The sequence below is a fragment of the Lynx rufus genome, unplaced genomic scaffold (genome assembly GCF_022079265.1).
Source record: "Lynx rufus isolate CCGP_SWC_20201006 ecotype Redwood Valley unplaced genomic scaffold, mLynRuf1.p SCAF_4, whole genome shotgun sequence".
In the NCBI taxonomy this organism is placed as follows: domain Eukaryota; kingdom Metazoa; phylum Chordata; class Mammalia; order Carnivora; family Felidae; genus Lynx; species Lynx rufus.
In genome coordinates this window covers 140,501,268-140,523,444 of record NW_025814856.1, presented here as the reverse complement: position 1 = coordinate 140,523,444, position 22,177 = coordinate 140,501,268, and the positions used below count along the sequence as shown (strand labels likewise).

Genomic DNA, 22,177 nt, shown 5'->3' with positions numbered 1-22,177 from the left:
TTACAAGTAATCAAGCTTAGCTCTTAGAATTAAATGGGTTTAGCTCTTTGGGATTGTAACGCTCTTTATCACTATATTTACATGTGTCAAGACCTTCAGTGTATCCAACAGCTCCCTTGAATCTCTAGCAAGTAGTCCTATGCCTCATGTGTTAAACCTCTTAGAAAGTAAAAACATACCACCTGCCAGGAACATTTTATAGAGATATAATCTATTTGCAGTTTTGACAGCCATGCTTAGGAGGTTGATTAAACTTCTTGATTAGCTTTCATGATATATTCAATATGAGGAGCAAGACCCATTATCATCTATGTCAGTTCTTCTGTGTCAGACTCTTCCAGGAAACGTTTTTTTCACCCCTGTTTCCCAAATGCCTGATGTGATCCCTCTGACAAACATATTTCTGCTTGACTATTTCAGCACTTTTACGTAATGGAAAATTTCACAAACACTTGCAAGAGATCTTTGTGCCCTTGGTTGTTCGCTACGTGGATCTCATGGAGTCCTCCATTGCCCAGTCAATTCACAGAGGCTTCGAGCAAGAGACGTGGCAGCCTGTCAAGTGGGTATCTTGCCTGGTGTCCATGGAACATCTGTCTCTTCAATCCTGACCTTATGACTTTACACGTGGCCGTCTGTAGTTCTTGCTTATGGTGGTCCCTTCCCACGTTGTTTGTTTCTTTACAGGAATATCGCCAACAGTCTTCCCAATGTAGCTCTTCCAAAAGTTCCAAGTCTGCCTCTTAATCTTCCACAGATTCCTAGCTTTTCTACTCCTTCGTGGATGGCTTCTTTATATGAGTCCACGTGTGTATTCCTCACTTATTTCCTGGTGGTGTGTGAGCTAGTGCATGGCCTGGGCTGTGTTCTGTGCACATGTGTTTAGATTGCATGGCATTTATCATCGTTGTTGAGGGACACTGTGTTTTGGTTTTGTTTGAGTTTTTAAGCTATTAAGCTAAGCTTAGCATAGCGATGATAAATGATGCAGTTTTGTTTTTTTTTTTTTTAACACTCACTGGATTGATGTAGCCTGTATGTAATCTGTTGGTCCGAGGTCATTTTGCAACCCAGGTTGTAGACTCCAGCCTAAATCATAGAGTTCAGGCAATCAATGTGGTACCAGTATGTCTAGGAACCTTAGTTGGCTCCAGCTTTGTTACTTCCCACATAGGTTCTCTTGCACATGTAGAAAACCATTGTAAGAACAGTTTCAAGAATATAATCCTTTTTTCTTAGTCTCACTTTTAAAGAAATAATATTGTAGGTTGCAGAGAAGTGATTGTCCTTTATTTCCTAACACGAGCAAATTCTTTTTTTGTCCTTTCACATATCAGTTGATGTGACCCGTTATTTTTAAATAATCTGTGTATCTTTAAAAACTATATTTATTAACTCCACCTTGTGATAAGCCTACCTATTGCAGATTTGGTAACTAAGGGTCATTAAAACGAAAAGGACACAGGCTTTGAAATTGAGCAGCACTGAATTTAGACCCTTGCTCATTATTCATTAAGTTCTCTCCTACCCTCAGTTTCCTCAACTCTGAAATGGTTAATATATGTAATTTAAAGACATTTTTGTGAGAAGAAAAAAGGGGGGAGAAAACTATGAAAAGTTCCTGGCACACCCTAGGCTCTCAATCATAATAACTACTCCTATTCTACATTATGATTTTATTGTCATTATTACTGTCATCAGTCATCATTATTCATGATTGTATAGTTTTCAAAAATATGAGCCTCATAGGCAACAGATGAACTCAATAATAGTCCGTGTTTTGCCCAAGATCTCCCATGAAGTCAGCTAGAAAGAATAATACTAGAGGAAGAAAAATAGCTACCATTTATTGAGCATTTATTATGTCCCAGTTACAGTGCCAAATCCTGTATCTCATTTAAGCCTTATAACAACCCTGTGAGGTAAATGTCATTGTCCCCGTTTTACAGTTAAGGAAACCAAGTCCTAAAGAAGGTAAGAAACAGAACCTGCCCGGGGTCTCACAGTAAGTGAGTGACAGAGGTGAGCTTCGAATTGAGGTCTGCCTGACAACCAAGCTCTCACTCCTCTCATTTATGTATCAGGCTTCCAGAGAATATACTAGCTAAGAACTTGTCCAGCATCCTGTGTGCCAGTCCTCCCACCACTGTTAAACCTGCTCCCAGTCAAGGCTGCATACGTTCAAGAAAAGAAAGACCAAGAAAGAGAAGAATAACTTGCGAGACAGCTTAGCAATACTTCTCTAAGTTAAACATCGTCACTGTGCCCGTGCTAATTATTAGGATATTGGGTTACATGTGAATCTTTATCAGGCAAATGCTTTGGGCACTTACGGTGTAGAGAGTGGTGTGTGTGTGTGCTTGGCAATTATCTAGGAAGTATAATGAATCTAAGTTGATGTGTTTTTGTGCTTCTTAATACTGTTTTATAATTTCACTCCTCTTCTTCCTCATCCCTCATCTGTTCCCCCCCCCCCGCCTTGATTTTCACCAAGAACACCATTGTGGGCATTACCTTGTGAAATTTAGATTTTTTTGTCATTATTATTTTATTAGCTTTGAGGTATGTCTGAAACCTGAATCTCATTATTGGAAGCCCCTTTCTAAAATGACCCTCAGGACACGAGTCAGGACAGACTGTGGCTTTGTAAATAAAGTGCTCATATTTTCATCATTCTGGATAAATAAAAAAATATGGTATATAAGTTAGTCACTATTATCTTTTCCTGCTAGGATTATCAACATTAGGCTCTTCAGCAGGGTGCTCAGAATTACTTATTAATGTTATGATGTAATCACAACTAGTTTTTTTGTTTTTTTTTTTTTGCAGGGGGAGGGGAGGAGGGAGTTGTTAAAGATTTTATTTTTATTTTTTTAAGTAATCTCTATTCCCAATGTCGGACTTGAACCCACGACCCCAAGATTAAGAGTTGCATGCTCCACTGACTGAGCCAGGCCAGGTGCCAGTTTTTTAAATTTTTGTTATAAAGCATTAAATACCGCCCGAATCGTTCCATTTCATATATATAAGGAATTAAAAGTACAACACAACTATGGCTTTAAAGGTACATCCTTATCTATTAATGTATGTATCACCTTACAAGGTTCTCCTCCCCATCTTCCTTCTGGGTTTTTTTCAGCTCTAAAAGTAGATGCAGTAAGATAAGTTCCCTACTGGTGGTTTTAGGAAATTATCTCAGAATCCATTATTCACATTTGAATTCTTTGATCTGTTAATAATACTTTCGGAATAGGTGACTGATTAGAAATAATTTTAAAATGAAAAAGTTCTGAATAAATTGCAAGGTATATATTCCAGCTCAAGAGAAAACCTACTTACATTTTTTTATCTAAGTATAACAAACACTTGTTACCGTAATTACATTCCCAATTAAGCACACTTATTATTCTAGAGTCTTACCATAGCATCAAAGAACAGTACATATATCCATACTCTCTGTAAAGATTTGTTATATGTTATGAGAAAGACTATTTTCAATAGAATTCCACCTTCACTATTTCAGAGTTTGTCTTGATGGTGGTTTTTGTTGTTTTGTTATGCTGTGAAGAATACATTCATGTTGCAAATAGCTACTTATATTTCTCCACAGTAAATAATGATAAGTAGTAGGTTTGCTTCTTTAACCAATTGTATTCAATTACTTTTAAAATCTAGGTCCTCTAATTTACCGCATTGTGTACTATGGATATATAGGAGGATTTTGCCTGGTCATTTTTTCCTCTTATTTTTATTCTATATACGGCAAAAGGGAGAAATAAGTATGGTGTTTTTTTCTCACATTTTTCACATCGACATCAACATGGTTTGTCTGGTTCTTTTGATTGATGGTAGTTTGGGGGCACTGATATTTAAGGTGTGAAGAGATATTGAGTAAAGAGGTGGCATCAGGGCTTTGCTGCGATTCTCCCTTTGAGAATTAACTCTGGGCACATGTTGGCTAGGCAAGGAGACCATGAGGAATTACAGGCAGATTGGGAGAAGAAACACAAAGTAGGCTGGTAATGCAGGAAAGATGCTGAGGTGCAGGTGGTGGAGGCAAATGAGCATTTAATCAGCCAGAGAAGGAGGTGATTTTTTTAAGCCAACTAATTAAGATATATTTATCCAAACAAAGTGGGTATTTAAAAGAATTTTATTTTTATAGGGGCACGTGCATGGCTCCATCCATTAAGTGTCCAACTTTGGCTCAGGTCGTGATCTCACAGTTCACGAGTCTAAGCCCCACATCAGGTTCTGGGCTGACCGCTCAGAGCCTGGAGCCTGCTTTGGATTCTGTGTCCCTCTCTCTCTCTGCCCTTCCCCTCTCACCCTCTGTCTCTCTGTCAAAAATAAATAAACGTTTAAAAATACATAAAAGAATTTTACTTTTATAAAAGTTTTCTGCTGTGCTTTTGTGATAAATTATTTTATTTCTCTGATTTTCTTTTGCACACCCAAAACAGAACTTTTAGGTTAGTATATGTGAAACATTTATGGGAAAGCTGAGGAGAAATGAATCACACAGGGGCTTTTTTCTCCTTTAATTCTTAAGTGTCAGTGTGTTTTAACATAGGAGCATTTTACTCTCAAAGCATCTGTTTCCTTATTAGGCTATGTACTTGCATAATGGAAAGGAGTACTATTATCCTTTGCCCAAATGTTATATGTACTTTGATACGAATTATTTTCCTACACGGGGTGAAGCTTCAGTCCTCTAAGTAATTTTGCCACAGCAGTGACCACAGAGCAGATCTACGCTCCACAGTTAGATGGATGGAACGATCTGAAATACGTGAATTGGTTCCCACTGCAGAACACCCTGAATGTCATTTCTCTGTTAGACTGTATAGATACCTCGTACTGTTAGGTTGAATTATGAGCGAGAAAAGTCAAAAGGCATTTCAAAATGGGCATAAGATTTGCCTCCCTTCCCAGCCTGTTATTCCACCGGCAGTTCCTGTTTCACCTTTACCCATAATTGAGAAATTTAAGGATCTTGTACCCTACATACGTGTCTGTAGACACACAGAAGCCGTTATGATGACAAAGACACATACATAGGCATGAGCAGAAGAGTAAAGATTCCAGTTGCTGTCATACGGGTTTTCTTATGTAAAACATACTTTTCGGAATTTCTAGGAGGAAACATTTATGAATTTTATCTTTATCTTAAAGATTGGTAAAAAGCATTTGAAATGTTCTTCCCTGTCCAATCTGATTTATTTTCCTTAGTGAAGTACCCTTATCCATTCTACCCCTTTCTATGAAACTTTACTACTAGAGTCATTTCTATTTTGTTTTGGGTGTTTTGCCTTGCCTTATTAAGAAGAAGTGAAAAGGAAGAGATTTAGAAGGTTGAATAAAGAAAATACCAATGATTAAGGAATTTACCTGCTATTTTGTTTTTTTTTTTTTTTTACTAATGGCTATTAATACAGAAAGGAAATCACAATGTATTGTTGATCTCATGCTAACCATGGCCATTGATGATGCTCTTCGTGTTTCCTTTTTCTTCTAGCAATGGCTCAGCAACATCAGAAGACCTTTTTTGGAAACTTGATGCACTGCAAATGTTTGTCTTTGATCTACACTGGCCAGAACAAGAATTTGCCCACCACTTAGAGCAAAGACTTAAACTAATGGCCAGTGATATGATAGAGGCCTGTGTCAAAAGGTAGACCTGTGTTTTCAAGTCGCTGCTTAGTATGCCAGCAGCCAAAGTGGCACTTTTCACCAAGCACCTGTTACATAATTGTCACAAGGGAAGGTTTCGTTATGTACTGCTATTACAAAATTTAATGGACATGAGGTTCTCAGACCTAAATTCTGGGGACTCCTGTAACTGACAGGCTTGACCTGAAACATTTTTTTAGGCCTCCTAACCATTGCCCTCATCAGTGGCATCCGTACTATATTAATCATTTCTGTTGTGCTTATTGTTGTCTCTCTGGGAATACTGTGCTTTAAATTCCCAAGGCAGTACTTCTGGAGACATACGGAAAAGGTCTGTTAAGTACTTTATGCATTATGCACTATGACTGTACGCTGTGAAATGGCCTGGCAAACTCAAATTATGCTCAGTGCCATTGATTCTTCCATCTTCTCGTAGTCTCTATCAGTATCAAATGAGTTCCAAGTATCCATTTACATTCTCCAGAATTTAACCAGAAATAAATTATGAGGCTTTGGATTCTTCCAAATGTGCTTCCTTTTTTTTCTTTTTTCTTTTTTCTTTTTTTTTTTTTACATTTCCTACAAAATCAGCATCGTATCTCTCATTAGCCAAGCATTGTTTTTCCCATTGCCCTTATTCATGACACATATAAGGACAATGTGGGCAGCATATTGGAAGAAACACTGGTTGGAGCAATTGAATAATCCTGAATTCTTCAAAGGAAGAACAATCCTGCCTTTAGAATAAGGTTTAATGGCTTCCTAAGGCAAGGCCATGAATTAGATTATTTAATGTTTAAAAAATCATGTTTGTAATATGTGATTCTGATGTCTCAAATTTATGGAGGTTCTCTGGATACTTTAGCAAAAATAAAATTCCAAATTGCCTGTTCCACAGTTTCTTTCAAACAGCTATCTACAATTATGGGTATTTGAAAGAAAACCTAAGTGATGACATTCATTATGATGTTTTAGAGTTTTCCAGACTTGTACGTTTCTTTATTTGGTAAACTCTGATGCAGAGGATTTGTTCTGCTTTAATGCAGAGAAGTAAGTGGTTTTTATACGTGGAAATTAATCCAGGCAGTTAAGTAAAACTAAGACGTCTTTCCATTAAGAGTTATACACTAGATGTAACAAATAGCTTCATTTGGGTAGAGATACTGTCTGCATGACTGCAAAAGCTCTGTGTAATATAAAATATCTCTGTGATCTCTCCTGTGAGACACCTGAGAAAGAAGAGCTTCCCATCCCCTAGCTCCCAAGCAATGCAACACTCTGTATTTGCATGTTTTAAATTAGCATCTTGTAGTGTTGATTTCATTTTTACTGAACAGGTGACACATAGTTCAGAATTACTTACTATGAATTCATGTTTTAATAACTAGAACAAGAACTGCATTTGAACTCAAGCTGCAAAAGGCAAGCAAAACAACTGACTTGCGCATTCCAGCTTCTGTGTGTACAATGTTCAATGTCTTAGTCGATGCCAGAAAGCAAAGCGCCAAACTTTGTGCCCTGGATGGAGGACAAGAGGTAAGCGAACTGAGTGTCACATATGGATATGCAGCATGGGATACTGGATGCTGTTTCCAGAAGTCTCTGGTTTGATTAGATTAAAAGACCAAGGTCTCCAATAGAAGTGTTTGGTCTTTTCTTTACTATAATAATGGAAGGCCCTTTATCCTTTCTTCATGTCAGTTTCTTCTTTTTTATATGAAGACTGCCTAAGATTTTACAAGTGGCCATTGAATTTCAGATACACCTTTTAACAGCTTAGGTGTTGTGTTTTTACATAAACCTTACTTTTCACAAGCAAATAAGAAAGCTAGAAAGCTACCTGCTTTGTTTATACAAATCTAGAGTATCCTGAGTTTGCATTCAAAAGACAAGGCACAGAAATAGCATATGAAATATTTTATTTATACAAAAGTTTCCATTTTTTTAAAGATCTGGTAGAAACGTACTTTAAAAATTAGGCTTTTTTTTGTTTTAATAAATATCCCATTGTTTCACTTCAATTCATGTTTTGTTTGGTTCTATGTTCAGAAACAGCTTATTTACCTTTTTGTTGAGAGTGGCGATTGGATGAAAATGGATCTATTTTTCTTAGATTATCTGTTTAAGTTGACATTTTGTTGCCTCTTTTCTCATTGTAATTACTTTTCATCATTTTTTTACTCTTCCCCTATGTTCTCCTTCATCATCTTTTTTTTTTTTCTCCATGGCATGATCCAGTTTGGTAGTCAATGGGTAAGTCTGATTTTTTGTTGTTGTTAAAACACACTTTCATTTGAATTATTATTTTTGTAAATGTACATTTTTAAATTTTCATCTTTTCAAGTTAAAATAATGTAATTAATTCCATTTTCTTGTTTATGGTTTTTATACACATGTGTAACACTAATGACTCACCATAACTTAGCAATACCCAGAAACACGTTAAAGTACACATACTTATACCTTAAATAATGTCAAGGGGAATGTTTCCTCCCTGTTAGGCTGCAGAAACACAAACTGCTTTTAGATTTTTAAGGATAAAATTATTTAAAATGAAATGAATTCACCCTCCTTTAAACAAAATTCTAAAAAAATTCAGAAGCAGAGTGATTATAACTATTTTCAAGGTGCATATATCTGTAGTATGTACTTCCACTAATCCTAGAAAAATTTGGAGTTTGGGGCTTTGGATGACATAAAGTACATGTCAGGGTACCTCTAAATTCGAAGACCAGGAGGCCATTCCTAAGGTCACTTCGTGCAGAAGAACCCAATTGGGGATTTCAATAAGGTACATGCCCACCAGTGATACAGTCTTTCCTCCCACTCATAGCCTGGGAAGTAACCATCATCAGAGGCAGGTAAGAGGCAGACCTGTGTCAGGAGCCTTTCAACTCCTCCCCGCTACACAAGGTTGTCTTGAGTTACCACCCAGAACCTCAGAGGGACATGATTTGAAAACTTATATGCCTGTATAATTGACTAGATATTACATAAATACATGTAAAATAGGGGCGCCTGGGTGGCTCGGTCGGTTGAGCGTCCGACTTTGGCTCAGGTCATGATCTCGCAGTCTGTGAGTTCGAGCCCCGTGTCGGGCTCTGTGCTGACAGCTCAGAGCCTGGAGCCTGCTTGGGATTCTATGTCTCCCTCCCCTGCTCATGCTCTGTCTCTGTGTCAAAAATAAATAAAACATTAAAAAATAAAACAAAATAAAAATATGTAAAATATATATTATTTATATATATATATATGTTTTGATAAGTCAGTGTTTTTGTGCTCTCTGGGTATGTTAAATCTTACAAGTCTTAAAGTTGCCACCTGGGAGTCCAGCTCAGGGTGAGTCTACTAGGTTAACGATTCTCATCCAAGCAGAAGGGCTTATGTAGCTCTGAAAAAGGATAAGAAGGCCCACTATTGGTGAATTTCGTACTTATTTATCCCAGACATAGACATTAACTATTTGGCCATACTTTATGTGCATGCACACATATTTCATTCTTTGAGTAATTCAAGAGGAAAAAATACATTTCTAATACCATAGCATACAACCTTACAGCTGTATTAATATTATTATATAATATTATATAATTTATTATAATAATTTATTATTTCTAATTATCTGAATGAGGAAGCAGCTGGCTTGGATATCAACAGCTCATCTCTACCTTTTCACATTTTTCAGTACTCAGATGTAAGCCTTTGATGGTATACTGTCTTAAGTCTTCATAAGCCCATCCATTTCTTATCAGGTTCATAGAATCATCTTGCCTCTTCCCATTAATATTGGATTTACCCATTTGTTTTTATTTTAACATACACAGCAGTACCTGACACATAATAGGCACTTAGTAATATTTGTTGAATGATCAGACTGGTATGTTGTCACTACTTTAAAAATCCTTCCCTGTAAGAAACAACTTATTCCAGTACTAAAAAAGGAAAAACAGGCACACAGGCAGATGACAAAACATTGTTGCATTGTCAAATGATGTCTTATGTTAACAAGTAGATGGTTTTGAAGAGTAATCTGCTACTGTTCATTATATTTGCACCTGTACCTTCTCACCAGAGACAATTAGTTCCCCACAACTTTCACACAATTAATATAGTTCAAAATGTGCAGGTGTAAAACCCATTAGCAACTATGAAAAGTGGTAAACAAGAATTTCAGTGCAGAAGAAGGATTTTATACTTTGCTTTTAATCACCAGTAAACAGACCCACATAACTGCACAGGCTTTCCCTCTCTGTGCCTGAGATAAGTTTTGGAATTGTTGCAAATCAGCAAATACATTACCTGCATAGGTGAACCAGTGGACCCCATTCTGTAGTAAGCAGCAAATTAAAAACTCTATTATTGCACAATCTGGAACCTTGTGAAATATATACTTACACATAGGTAAACCTAGTAGAAAGATTTTTCTAACTTTTAGGGAATTGCCTCGCCAAAGTCCCCAGTAAATTTGTTATATGCCGCTGCTGAGATAAGACCTTCTCAGCTCCTTTCCCACAAGGCAGTGCCTTCTGTGCTCCTAAGTGAGGATTCTGTTTTCTCACGTGGCACACGATGATGCAAACGTGCTCAACCGCAGCCCAGAATGGTGTTTAATGGAGTCATTAGTGAGCGAATGATCCACTCATGTGACAGCTATGCATAATGAGTCAGCAGTCTGAGGCCAGTTCCTGAGGGACAGATGTTGAGATCACAAAACCACCAGTGTTTAGAAATCTTCACTCTCCATAAACTGCCTGGGTCTTAGTCCTCAGTGCCGCTGTGTCGGATGGCCCATCCATTGAGGATGAAAGCACATTAATGGAGGCTACTTGTGCAGGACTTGTTCTCAGCTACAGTAAAATGTTTCCATTTCCAGAACTAACAATCCAATACCTTTCAAATTCTTCCCAAGAGAAGGACAAAATCTTTTAAGAATGCTGATCGTACTGGCATTTGATTAGTCTTCATTTCTTGTGTGCTTACCTTAACAACAGTCAGGTGAAATGATGATATTTACCTAAGTGTAGGGAGACCAGGATTTCAGACTCTTGCCTGATCTCTGAATTCCCTGGGCTCCATGAAGTAAGAATTCTTTAAAGGTTAATTTTTTTTTTTAATCTTTTTTCAACGTTTATTTATTTTTGGGACAGAGAGAGACAGAGCATGAACGGGGGAGGGGCAGAGAGAGAGGGAGACACAGAATCGGAAACAGGCTCCAGGCTCTGCGCCATCAGCCCAGAGCCTGACGCGGGGCTCGAACTCACGGACCGCGAGATCGTGACCTGGCTGAAGTCGGACGCTTAACCGACTGCGCCACCCAGGCGCCCCAAGGTTAATTTTAATCTAAAGTCAGAGTCATCTGCTGGAGAAGCAGGGCACATACACTTCATTTTTCAGGGCAGATGTAGGGAGAATTATTCTAAGAAGTGAGCTGTAATTTGCCAGAACCCCAGTATGTTAGGGTTAGCGATCCAACTTGAAATATTCTGATAGAAATTTTATAGGTTTTTATTGTTGCAGACCAAAAATTTGCAGATTTTTATCAAAAATTCGGTCTGTTGGGGTGCCTGGGTGGCCCAGTGGGTTAAGCACTTGACTCTTGATTTCAGCTCAGGCCATGATCTCACACTTCTTGGGACTGAGCCCCGTGTAAGGGCTCTGCACTGGGATTCTCTCTCTCCCTCTCTCTACAGCCCTTCCCCACTTGCATGTGCTCATGCACATGCACACATCTCTCTCGCTCTTTCTATCTCTCTCTCAAATAAACTTAAAACAATGTTTTTTTTTAATTCAGTCTGTTAATGTAAATGAACTATCTACCAGTTTTAGGTTAGGTAATGTAAATGTCTATGCAAATAAATTCTGTTCTTATCTGTGATCTCTTGGTATGTTTTGTTTGTGTTTCTCTTTGGAAGCTGTCTGGATTCCCTGATGAATAACTCTTTCCAGCTAACCTTCTATCTCTATGTGGCATACGTGGGTTATTCTCTTTGCAGAACACATATATATATATATATATATATATATATATATATATATATATATATAAAATGTGAATTCTGAGGCTACCTGCCCAGTTCATGCAGACCACCTCTACCAATTGTGCAACTAGAGGAGATTCTGGAAGTTTTAATGTTAGTGAATGTTCAAGCTAATCAGATAAGTTTACAATAGCAAAATCTCCTGTTATAAAAACCTAACAAACCTTATGCTATTTGGGTTTGCCCCTTGGGTAGTACATTTAATATACTTTTCTTCCTTTTTAATTTTTTGTTTCTCTTTCGCCTTCTCCTCCTCCCTCACTCCCTCCTTCTCTCACTGCTCTTGGCTAGATAAGATGTCAAAGAAAATAGCAATTTAAAGGTGTGTATAATAGGAGAATTTGATGGCTCCTAGGGTCCATGGCTTTCCCTGCCTTTTGATAAAAAGGGTGTAAGGAACCTCCTTAGTGGCTCATCTCTTGATTTTAAGATGTGCCCAAATCGATCCAGTCTAAAAGTTTAACATGTAGAAACTCTATAGTTTTATATCCAATAGCCTTCTGATGACATCTGATTACTTTTGAGTTAAAAAAAATGTAATATATGGGGCTCCTGAGTGGCTCAGTCTCTTAAGCATCCAACTCTTGATTTCAGCTTGTCATGATCTCCCAGTGGTGGGATAGAGCTCTGCATTGGGCTCTGTGCTCTGGGCCCAGCACAAAGCCTGCTTGGGATTCTCTCTCTCCCCCTCTCTCTCTGCCCCTCCTCTGCTCATACTTTCTCTCTCTCTCTCTCTCTCAAAAGAAATAAACATTTAAACTTTTTTTAAATTTTTTTTAAGTTTTATTCATTTTTCAGAGACAGAGGGAGACAGAGCATGAGTCGGAGAAGGGCAGAGAGAGAGGGAGACAGAATCTAAAGCAGGCTCCAGGCTCTGAGCTGTCAGCATGCAGCCCAGCCCATGGACTCTGAGATCATGACCTGAGTTAAGTCGAATGCTTAACCAACTGAACCACCCAGGTGCCCCTAAAAAATTGTTTGGGTGAAATATATGACAGAGGCACCTGGCTGGTCCAGTTGGTAGAACATGCGGCTCTTAATCTTGGTGTTGTAAGTTCGAGTCCCCGGTTGGGTATAGAGATTACTTAAAAATAAAATCATTTTTAAAAAGTGAAATGTGGGGGTGTCAGGGTGGCTCAGTTGGTTAAGCGTCCCAACTTCAGCTCAGGTCATGATCTCACAGTCTGTGAGTTCAAGCCCCATGTCAGGCTCTGTGCTGACAGCTCAGAGCCTGGAGCCTGCTTTGGATTCTGTGCCTCCCTCTCTCTCTGCCCCTCCCATGCTCATGCTCTGTCTCTCTCTGTCTCAAAAATAAATAAAAACAATTTTTAAAAATTTTAAAAATAAATAAATGAATAATGAAATGTGTAACAAACATAAACATATCAAGTATATATTTAACAATTTGGAACTGCTCAGAGGTCTGGGCACCTTGATCCCTACATGTTCTTTCCAGGGAAGAGGGAGGTGAGAAGCTTAAAGCCCATCTCCTGTATCCCTTTCGGACTCTACCCCAAAGAGGAACCTCAGTCTGGTATTTCACTTCCTCCTGCTGCACAAATACAAATTTGGAGACAGAAGGATATGAAAAGAGAGTAGCAGGGAGGGAGAGCCTGGCCAGGGCTCATTTGCATAAGCTCCTCACGCCAGGTCAGCTGTCCAGCTTCATGCGGAGCTGGGGGACCCTTTTTGTACCTGTGTCTGTAGGGGGCTTCCCAGCCATCTCAACTACCAGCCAGATTCCTGAAGCTCTTTCTCTTCTACTTTGTTTTTCTTTATTTTCTCCCCTTTCCTTTTCCTTCTCTTCAAGATGTTCTAAAAGTAAAAGAATCAACACTACTATAATAGAAATCTACCCTCTGTGTTTCTGTTCCAGTCATCTCTGGGGAGCACAAGTTGGGGAATCTGTACGGCTTTCAGTCAGACAGACACATAATATTTCCCTGCATTAGGTGAAATACATGTCTGGAAAGCTCCATATTCATATGTGTGTGGTTAATTTTAGACCAGTTGTCAACACACCCACTTACACATGCAGAAAAGAAAATTCACGGGCTCCAAAATTATGCTTCCTTTATTATTTATGCTGGTAGATAACCACTTGTAACTGGCAGAGCCACTGGGGGAGAATCATTCCTATGTATTCCAAAGCAGAACTAAGTTGATGTTTTGTTGTGTGTGGAAACTTTGAGACATGTTTTCAGAAGAAAAAAATAGCTTTCAAAAACTTACATCTTAGGAAACCATTCAACCAGCAGCTGTTAAGTTGGTCTAATGTTTATACTGACCTGAGTACTTTTACTCTATGCATTATGTTAGCTGTTCCAAGAAGCCTTGAACCATCAAGATAGGGTTAGTCTTTACAAGTCACATTTTCTGTGAAGTGGCTATTGGGGACAATCGGCTGTCAGATAAATGCTTCTAAAGGAAGAATTAGTGTTTAAATGAATGTGCCTTCACACACTGCAGAAGCCGAAGCTCCTGCTAATTTAAGAATGCAACTCTCTAGTATTCTCTAAAGAAAGCAAAAAAAAAAAAAAAAAAAAAAAAAGAGGCTTTCAGGTTTATTTTAAATACATCTTTTTTTATATTTACTTAAAGGCGTCTTTCTCATGAGGAAACAGCGATAAAACTATGGGGAGTGAGTGCTGTTCCATTATACCTTTTATGGCCTATTAATTTGTTACCATCTATTCACCTTTGTTGATGAAATTTTAATTTTGCCCTTGCTTGAGCATATTGTAAGAATTGTATAAACTGCTACTCCCTGCACTGACAAAAACGGTCCTTTGAGGGGGAACAATTGGGAGCTCATTTTATTTCTAGAGCACATTTAAAATAACTTATGAATGAGAGTTGTCAGACACGAAATGCTGTATTAATTAAATCTTTTTCTAGTCTTTTTGCTTCTTCAGCTAAGCCAACCCTTTAGAAAAATACACGGCCACCTTCATTATAGAGAAGAAGACAAAAAGTACCCTTCACATTCCTCTGCCTGAATAAGAATAAGAACTCAATTCATCTATATAATAACCCCATTAGCTGCTTAACTCAACAGTGCACATGGGAAAATTTTCAAACCACAGTGTAAAAAGTGTTGATTGGGTGGATCGTTTTCAAGGTTTTGTTCTTCTGGTGTTCAAAATGATCATTTTAAGTAAATCCGATATGTCCTAACCAGTAGCTTTAAAGCATTTCTGACTTAATGACAAAAGTTTCGTGTCCACATCAACTAACGCATCTTTGTCTTTTAACATCCAGCAACAATACCATTCGAAGATAGATGAGTTGATTGACAACAGTGTAAAAGAAATCATTTCACTGCTAGTTTCAAAGGTAATGTATTATTTACTCACCTTTTTAAATCAAAGTCAAAGATATATTTTGCTGAGAGGTTGTAGAAATGTCTGTCTTGTGTTTCAAATACCTAAGTGAGAAATAGTAGTTTTAAAAATAGATGCAAGAACCGATCAGATTTTAAGAAGAGTTCTGAACCAAATAGGAACACTCTTTGTCAACAACTTTTGATGTTTTTGTTTGTTTACAATTCCTTTTGGCTTTTCTTGCAATTGTTGTCCTTTAAAAAATAACCGTGTCTTCCAGTAAGACCTATTATTTCACATTCATGTTCTCTTACTATCTATCTTATCTGTTTGGCTGATTTGAGTCGTCACCAGTCCTTGAATGGAGCCTGTTTGTTGTGATGACAGTGCTGAGGCTCTAGGCTGGTCCCAGGCAGACAGAGAAAGCTGGCCGCCTGGACTCTGATGTTCTCCACTCCCAGAAGGCTCCCACGATTTCCAGTGTGAGGCTCCAAACACCTTTGACAAAGGCTCTGGCCTTTAATTGTGTAAGTGGAGATGAAGCATAAATGAGTATTCCATCAAATGATTAGATGAATTAAAACCCCACTGAGGTGTAACAGACTTCCACGAGTGACACTTGAGATCTGGGTCTGCAAGGGGAAGACATAGAAAACGGAACTCAAGAGGGTAAGGAGCCAGAATGGACATGGTCCAGGGGCACATTCACATGAGCAGATATAGCCCTTGCTCTTGCAAGGCTCGATCAAAGGACCTCAAATCAGACTTCATAGAACAATTGGAAGAATGTACAAAGAGCAAAGGAAAAAACACCCCTAACTTAATAAACCAAGAACATGTTACTTAGAAAATAGAATGATGCCCAATAAGCATTAAAATTGTTAAACCTCATTAATAACTTAAAGAATGAAGAAAAACTCAGGTGCCTGGGTAGCTCAGTCAGTTAAGCATCTGACTCTTGACTTCGGCTCAGGTCATTATCTCACTATTTGTGAGTTCAAGCCCTGCATCAGGCTCTGCACTGACAGTGTGGAGTCTGCTTGGGACTCTCTCTCCTTCTCTCTCTGTTCCTCCCTCTCTTGCTCTCTGAATGAATGAATGAATGAATGAATGAATGAAAATAAACCTAAAAGAATGAAGAAAAATATACTAATTTTTCTAACTCGTTTTTAAGCTAACACTTGGTTTTAGAAAAGGTGAGCTGGGACACTCATATTTCCTGTCTATGGGAGTATAAATTGTTACAACCTTTGTAGAAATAGTTTGGAACTGTATGGAGTACTTTAATACCCTTTCACCTAATAATTATTTTTGCACTTTCTTCTGTGAAGAGAGATGCACAAAATGTATATACATTGATATGGTCACATTACATTTAATGAAAAATTGGAAACAACTTTAATCTCTAACAGTAAGGGAAGGTGAAGTAAATTATGGGACATCTATATTAAACTATGTTTTCAGAGACTATTAATGATAAAGGAAAAGTTTCATAATATAGTGTTAAGTGAAAATGAAAGCTTAGTATTTTAGAAATATAAAGTATGATACGAATTCTCATCACATAGAGAAAAGACAGGGTAAATACCAAAATGTTGACAGAGTTTCTCTGAATGGTGAGATTATACTTGATATGGGGAGAGGAGTCTTCTTCAAGTTTGGGGTTTTTTTTTTTTTTGTATTTTCCAAATTCTTTGGTAGCAAGTCTTAAGATGGAAAGTAGCCACAAAGATGACTTTAGAATAGCACCACCCCTCCAGTTTGTTCTTGGTCTCCTGACTTCTTCTACGGCAAGAATTATCTATACCTCCACATACAACACACACTCCCCAACAATAAGTAAGGGAAAAGGTTAACAAGGAAGCCATCCAGCAGGTGGTGGGAGAAGTGAACCCCTGGAGAACAAAGCTCCAGGGGAAGGACAGGGAGGTTTCCCTTCTCCCAGGAGCCTACGTGCTCCCCTCAGCCACGTGCAGCCCTGCATGGACAGCCCACTGAAGTGAAACGTGCTTAACGTTGCACCTTCGTTGTCTGTGACTCATCCGGGCAAATTTTACTGGGCTGGTATGGCCTCATCTTCACAGTTCTCCTGTGGAAGTTGTCTTTTGTGAGAAGGGGGCATAATGGAAGTCATTAAATTGAGTCGGGCGCCTGGGTGGCTCAGTTGGTTGAGGATCTGACCGTTGATTTCCGTTCAGATCACTATCTCAAGGTTTAGTGAGTTCGAGCCCCACGTGGGCTCTGCGCTGACAGCGCGGAACCTCCTTGAGATTCTGCCCCCCCCCCCACACACACACACACACTAAATAAATAAATAAATAAATAAATAAATAAATAAATAAAACTTTTTAAAAAACATAAATTTTGTGATAGCAAGCAGTTGGTAAAGGGTTAAATAGGCAGCAAGGAAAAGAGACTAGTTTGGGTTTTCCATTGGTGGGAAGTGGTGGGGCGAGGGTATGAAAAGAGACTAGTTTTCTCTTGGGGGGGGGCGGTAGGGGGAGGGTAGAGAAAGAAACTAGTCTATTGGTGGGGTCAGTGCTGGGGGAGGGTGACAGAGAAGGCAGGCAGGGCTCTGCGTGCTTTTCTGGCAAAGTAAAAAACTGATTGTTTAATATCAGGTCTAGTTTAGTCTTTTTCTATGGATCATTTCTGTGGATCATTTCTCCTATAATCTAACAGTACTTATTAATTATCTTCAATTCTTTGGTTGAGAATTATAAAATAAACTGGCTCGACAGATTGAACCAGCCGTCTTAAGCTCCCACAGGAGATGACAGTAAATGGTGGGTTTTTTCTTTCATTAAACAAACACAGATAATCTGCAATACAGTTCTTAAATGTTAGCGTGCCAAAAAAAATTACCTGAGATCTTGTTAAAATGTAGATTCCATGCCCTGCTTTCCAACAATTCTGAGTCAGAAGCTTGGGAAGAGGAGCAGGAATGTATGTGTGTAACCAGTCACCGTGGTAATTTTGATATAGAGGTTCAGTGAGCCAGACTTTGAGAACCACTGCTCTGATGAATCACTATCCAGGCTATCCTGTGAAAGATCTTTAAACTTCCGTATAGTGTTTAAAAACACAACAGCTTCTAAGATGGTGTGTTCACATTTGTTTTCTCTGAAGAAATGATATTTTAAAAGGAGGTATTTATGGGGATGCCTGGGTGGCTCAGTCCCTTAACAAGTATCTGACTTCAGGGGCACCTGGGTGGCTCAGTCGGTTAAGCATCCGACTTTGGCTCAGGTTATGATCTCGCAGCCCGTGAATTCGAGCCCCGCGTCGGGCTCTGTGCTGACAGCTTGGACCCTGGAGCCTGCTTCGGATTCTGTGTCTCCCTCTCTCTGACTGTCCCCCGTTCATGCTCTGTCTCTGTCTCAAAAATAAATAAACGTAAAAAAATTTTTTAAAAAACTGTGTCTGACCTCAGCTCAGGTCATGGTTCGTGACCATGGTTTTTTGTTTTTGTTTTTGTTTTTAATTTTTTTAAGTCCATTTATTTTTGACACAAACAGAGTGCGAGCATGAGCTGGGGAGGGGCAGAGAGAGAGGGAGACACAGAATCCGAAGCAGGCTCCAGGCTCTATGCTGTCAGCACAGAGCCCAATGCGGGGCTTGAACCCACGAACTGTGAGATCATGACCTGGGCCAAAGTCGGATGCTTGACCGACTGAGCCACCCAGGCCCCCCCCCCGCTTTTTTTTTTTTTATCACCAAGGAGTGTCTTTATTCAGCATGAGCATGGTTCGTGAGTTCAAGCCTCACATCAGGCTCCCTGCTGTCAGCACAGAGCCCACTTTGGATCCTCTGTCCTCCTCTCTCCACCTCTCCTCCATTTACTCTCTCTCTCAAAAACAAGTAAACATTTAAAAAAGAGGCATTTATGAAATACCTACTGTGAAACACCTATGGGATGGGTAGTCTATTTCACAGATAGAAACATAATCCTCAAAGTAGTTTAGTGAATTGACCACACACATAATAAGTGAGAGTCCCGAATCAAACTTCTGAGCTTCAGATTCCTAATCCATTGTACCTACAGATTCCAGATCAGGAAATCAGTGAAAAGCAAAAATACCCTAAAACTTAAAATATGTTACTTCTAAATTAACTATCTTTACTTTACCCTGTCAAATTTCAAGAGTCATGTCCTAAACATTTTTACTTTATCCTAGACTGTTAATTAACTCAACATAAAGTAGATGAATAGAATAATGAATTCCTTGTGTTGTATTCCAAATGTTTCTTCCCAAGTTTTAATTATTCTGTGCATATTGATGAATCTATTTGCTACATTTGGATAAATTAGAATCCTCCCTTCTTTTTACCTCCTCTCTTCAGTCACCTCCATATCCTTTTCTTATACTACACATCTTCACAAATGATTTGAGAATGAGCTAGGGCTCTCAGTCATGTGTAGCACTCAGCAGTACATGTCCCAATTGCATGCACATTTTATATACCTAGAAAAAAAAACTTGGTGTTCCCTCTCTGTGTCCTTTCTCCACCTAGCACCTAAATGCTGGTATTATTGAGTTTCCATCTTTAGTCTTCTTTTGAACTCACTTCACAAATTTCTTTGACTTTCACACTTCTGACCTTATATACTAATGATTCCCAACTCTGTGCCCAAGAGGCAGAGTGGAATCGTAATGAAAAGCCCAACTTCAGACCTGAGGATCCTAATGTCTTCATCCAAGAACAGTGGGAAGCCACCAAAGGGTTGGGGAGGCAACGAGTAGGGGTAAGAAATTAATCATATTTGCACTATAGGAAGATTCATTGAATTACCTGTAGCAAATAGGTTACAGAGAGGGTAGGATGGAGACTGTTATGTTTGATCTCTGGTGGACTAATCCGAAGACACTTAAGGAGTGCTGTAGGCTGAATGTTTGTGTCCCCCCACCCAAATTCATATGTTGAAACTCAATCTCTAAGATGATGGTATTAGGAGGTGGGGCCTTTGGGAGGTAATTAGGTCATGAAGATAGAGGTCTCATGAACAGGATTAGTGCCCTTATTTTAAAAAGAGAAAAAAGAAAAAAACAAAACACCCCACAGAGTTCCGTAGCCCCTTCTGCCACACAAAAACACAGCCAAAGACATCATCTTTGAACCAGGAAGTGGATTTTTAACAGACACCAAGTATACCTCCACCTTGTTTGCGGACATCTCAGTCTCCAGAACTGAGCAAAAATTATTCATTGTTTATAAGTCACCCAGTCCAGAGCATTCTGTTATAGCAGACCCAGGGTTAGTATTGGGGAAAGGAAAACCAACCAACCCTAAGGATGGTTCCTAGGTTGAGGGCTTGAAGCACAGGATGGATGTTGAGGCCATCGACTAATGCAGGGTGCCTGAAAGAGGAATGGATTTTGAGAGAAAGACCATGATGTCAGTATTGGACATGTTGAGACTGAGCTGCCTCTGAGAGATCTGAAGGACGAGAGATCAAGGAGACAGTCACATAATAGTTGGGTCTGGAATTCAGAGAAGGCGTATGGAACCAAATGTGGTTATAAGATTTCAACCATTGGGAATGATTCTATGTCAGTGGCTACTATTCTTAGGCAGATTTTGCATAACTGGAGACCCTATGGAGAAACGAAAGTCAACCTTAAAGGGGGAAAAAATAAAGATGCTTCTACCCAAAAAGGGACTTAGATTGTTTTTAGTGAGGGAAAAAAAAAAGTGACAGGAACATTGAATCTTGCCAAGGAAAGGAAACAAAAAATGTTGTATTTATTGCCACCCTATATTAATTAAGTTGCCTTAATTGTGGGATAGTCAGAAGATCTGAACTCTGCTCCTGTTTCTTCATGTTACCATCTGGGTCTTCCTACACAACTTAATTTCCTCATCAAAAAAGCATAAGTATTAGATCAAAAAAATATATTATCTATAGTCTTTTGCCAGTCTAAAACAAAATCCTTATATAGAGTTCTTTATAGAAGTCTCTGGGGGCCCGCATCTTTTCTCCCCAGGTGGTAGGGTCACGTAGGACACACAGTGCTACAGTTGGAACCCTGAGACCCTCTAGCCTGGGATTTTCAAACATTTTTATAATGTTTATAAGACACATTTAATGTTCTCAAGTGTATGTTGGGTAGCCCCCTAAAGTACAACACTGATCAGAGCAAAGGTGCTCTGATTGAAGAGGGAAGGAGGCCTACAGCTCCACTTATGGGGCTCCATCTCCCAAGGCAAGCCTGATCACCAGGGCTTGCCCCAGAGTCCAGTCCCCTTGTTCACAGGTGAGGAAACAGAGGCCCAGGTTCACATGGTAGGTAGCTGTGGAGCCAGGACTTGATCCTCATGGTCCCTAGGCCTGTCACCTTTCCACAACACTGCACAGAATTCAGCAAGAGCAGAGAGGAAAAGAATGGGTGCTTCACCTCCCAGGCTTCTGGTGTGCCCTCTATGTCTGGGTTGTACTGACCAGCCTATGTCCCTTCTTTGACAGGCATACATGCTGTGGGACCGGCATGGGCAGGTAGATGAGAATGGAATTTATTGTGTGTAATATGAGGATGCTGAAGAAAACCTGTGAGAGATGAGAGAAGGAAGTGCTTGGGGGAAATGGTTAACAGAGCAAAGAATGAGAAAATGACCACTCCCATAATGCACTCTGGTAACAGAGCTCAGTAAATTCTGGGTATGAAGTAAAAGAGCAGAGTAATCTATTCAACTTCCTAAATCCTCAATTATTGCAAAACGGGATTTGGGAAAGAAGATACACTGCCTCACTGAGTTCATATAGCTATAAATGTGTCGGTGTAAATATATATGTACACACCCTTGTTCTTTCTGACAACCTAGAATGTTTTCCCTGAATTTCTCTTAATAATAAGATGAGCAGAGGATACATCAAACCTGACTACCTAGATTCTGTAATTAAAATATCTCACCAACTCAACCTAAGATTAATTTGATTAAATTTACTCATTCAGATCAAGGCTATATATTCAGAAGACACCTGCTCAAAAACAAGTATATGCCTGAAAGGTTTCTTAGGAGCCATCAGGAGAGAGGAAATACAAAATGTGATGGGTCACTCCATTTGTGGGGCAAGGGTAAAGGAGAGAAGTGTGTGCTGAATGCGCCATTTTGGAAATTGTCTTAGATATTTTGTGGAATGAG

General features: G+C 39.0%; 1 protein-coding gene across 13 annotated transcripts in view; it reads left to right on the top strand.

The window, feature by feature from the left end:
* The window catches only part of CADPS2 (calcium dependent secretion activator 2), a 545,419-nt gene that overhangs the window by 480,292 nt on the left and 42,950 nt on the right, over nt 1-22,177 (top strand). For 6 of the 13 annotated variants that reach the window (XM_047095962.1, XM_047095958.1, XM_047095961.1 and 3 more), the window contains 4 exons: nt 421-562; nt 5,519-5,674; nt 7,062-7,209; nt 14,973-15,047. In XM_047095962.1, the coding sequence (XP_046951918.1) occupies nt 421-562; nt 5,519-5,674; nt 7,062-7,209; nt 14,973-15,047 (521 nt within the window). Of the gene's footprint in view, nt 1-420; nt 563-687; nt 808-5,518; nt 5,675-7,061; nt 7,210-7,911; nt 7,927-14,972; nt 15,048-22,177 lie in introns of all 13 variants that reach the window. The other 7 variants (XM_047095952.1, XM_047095954.1, XM_047095953.1 and 4 more) reach the window with 3 other exon arrangements.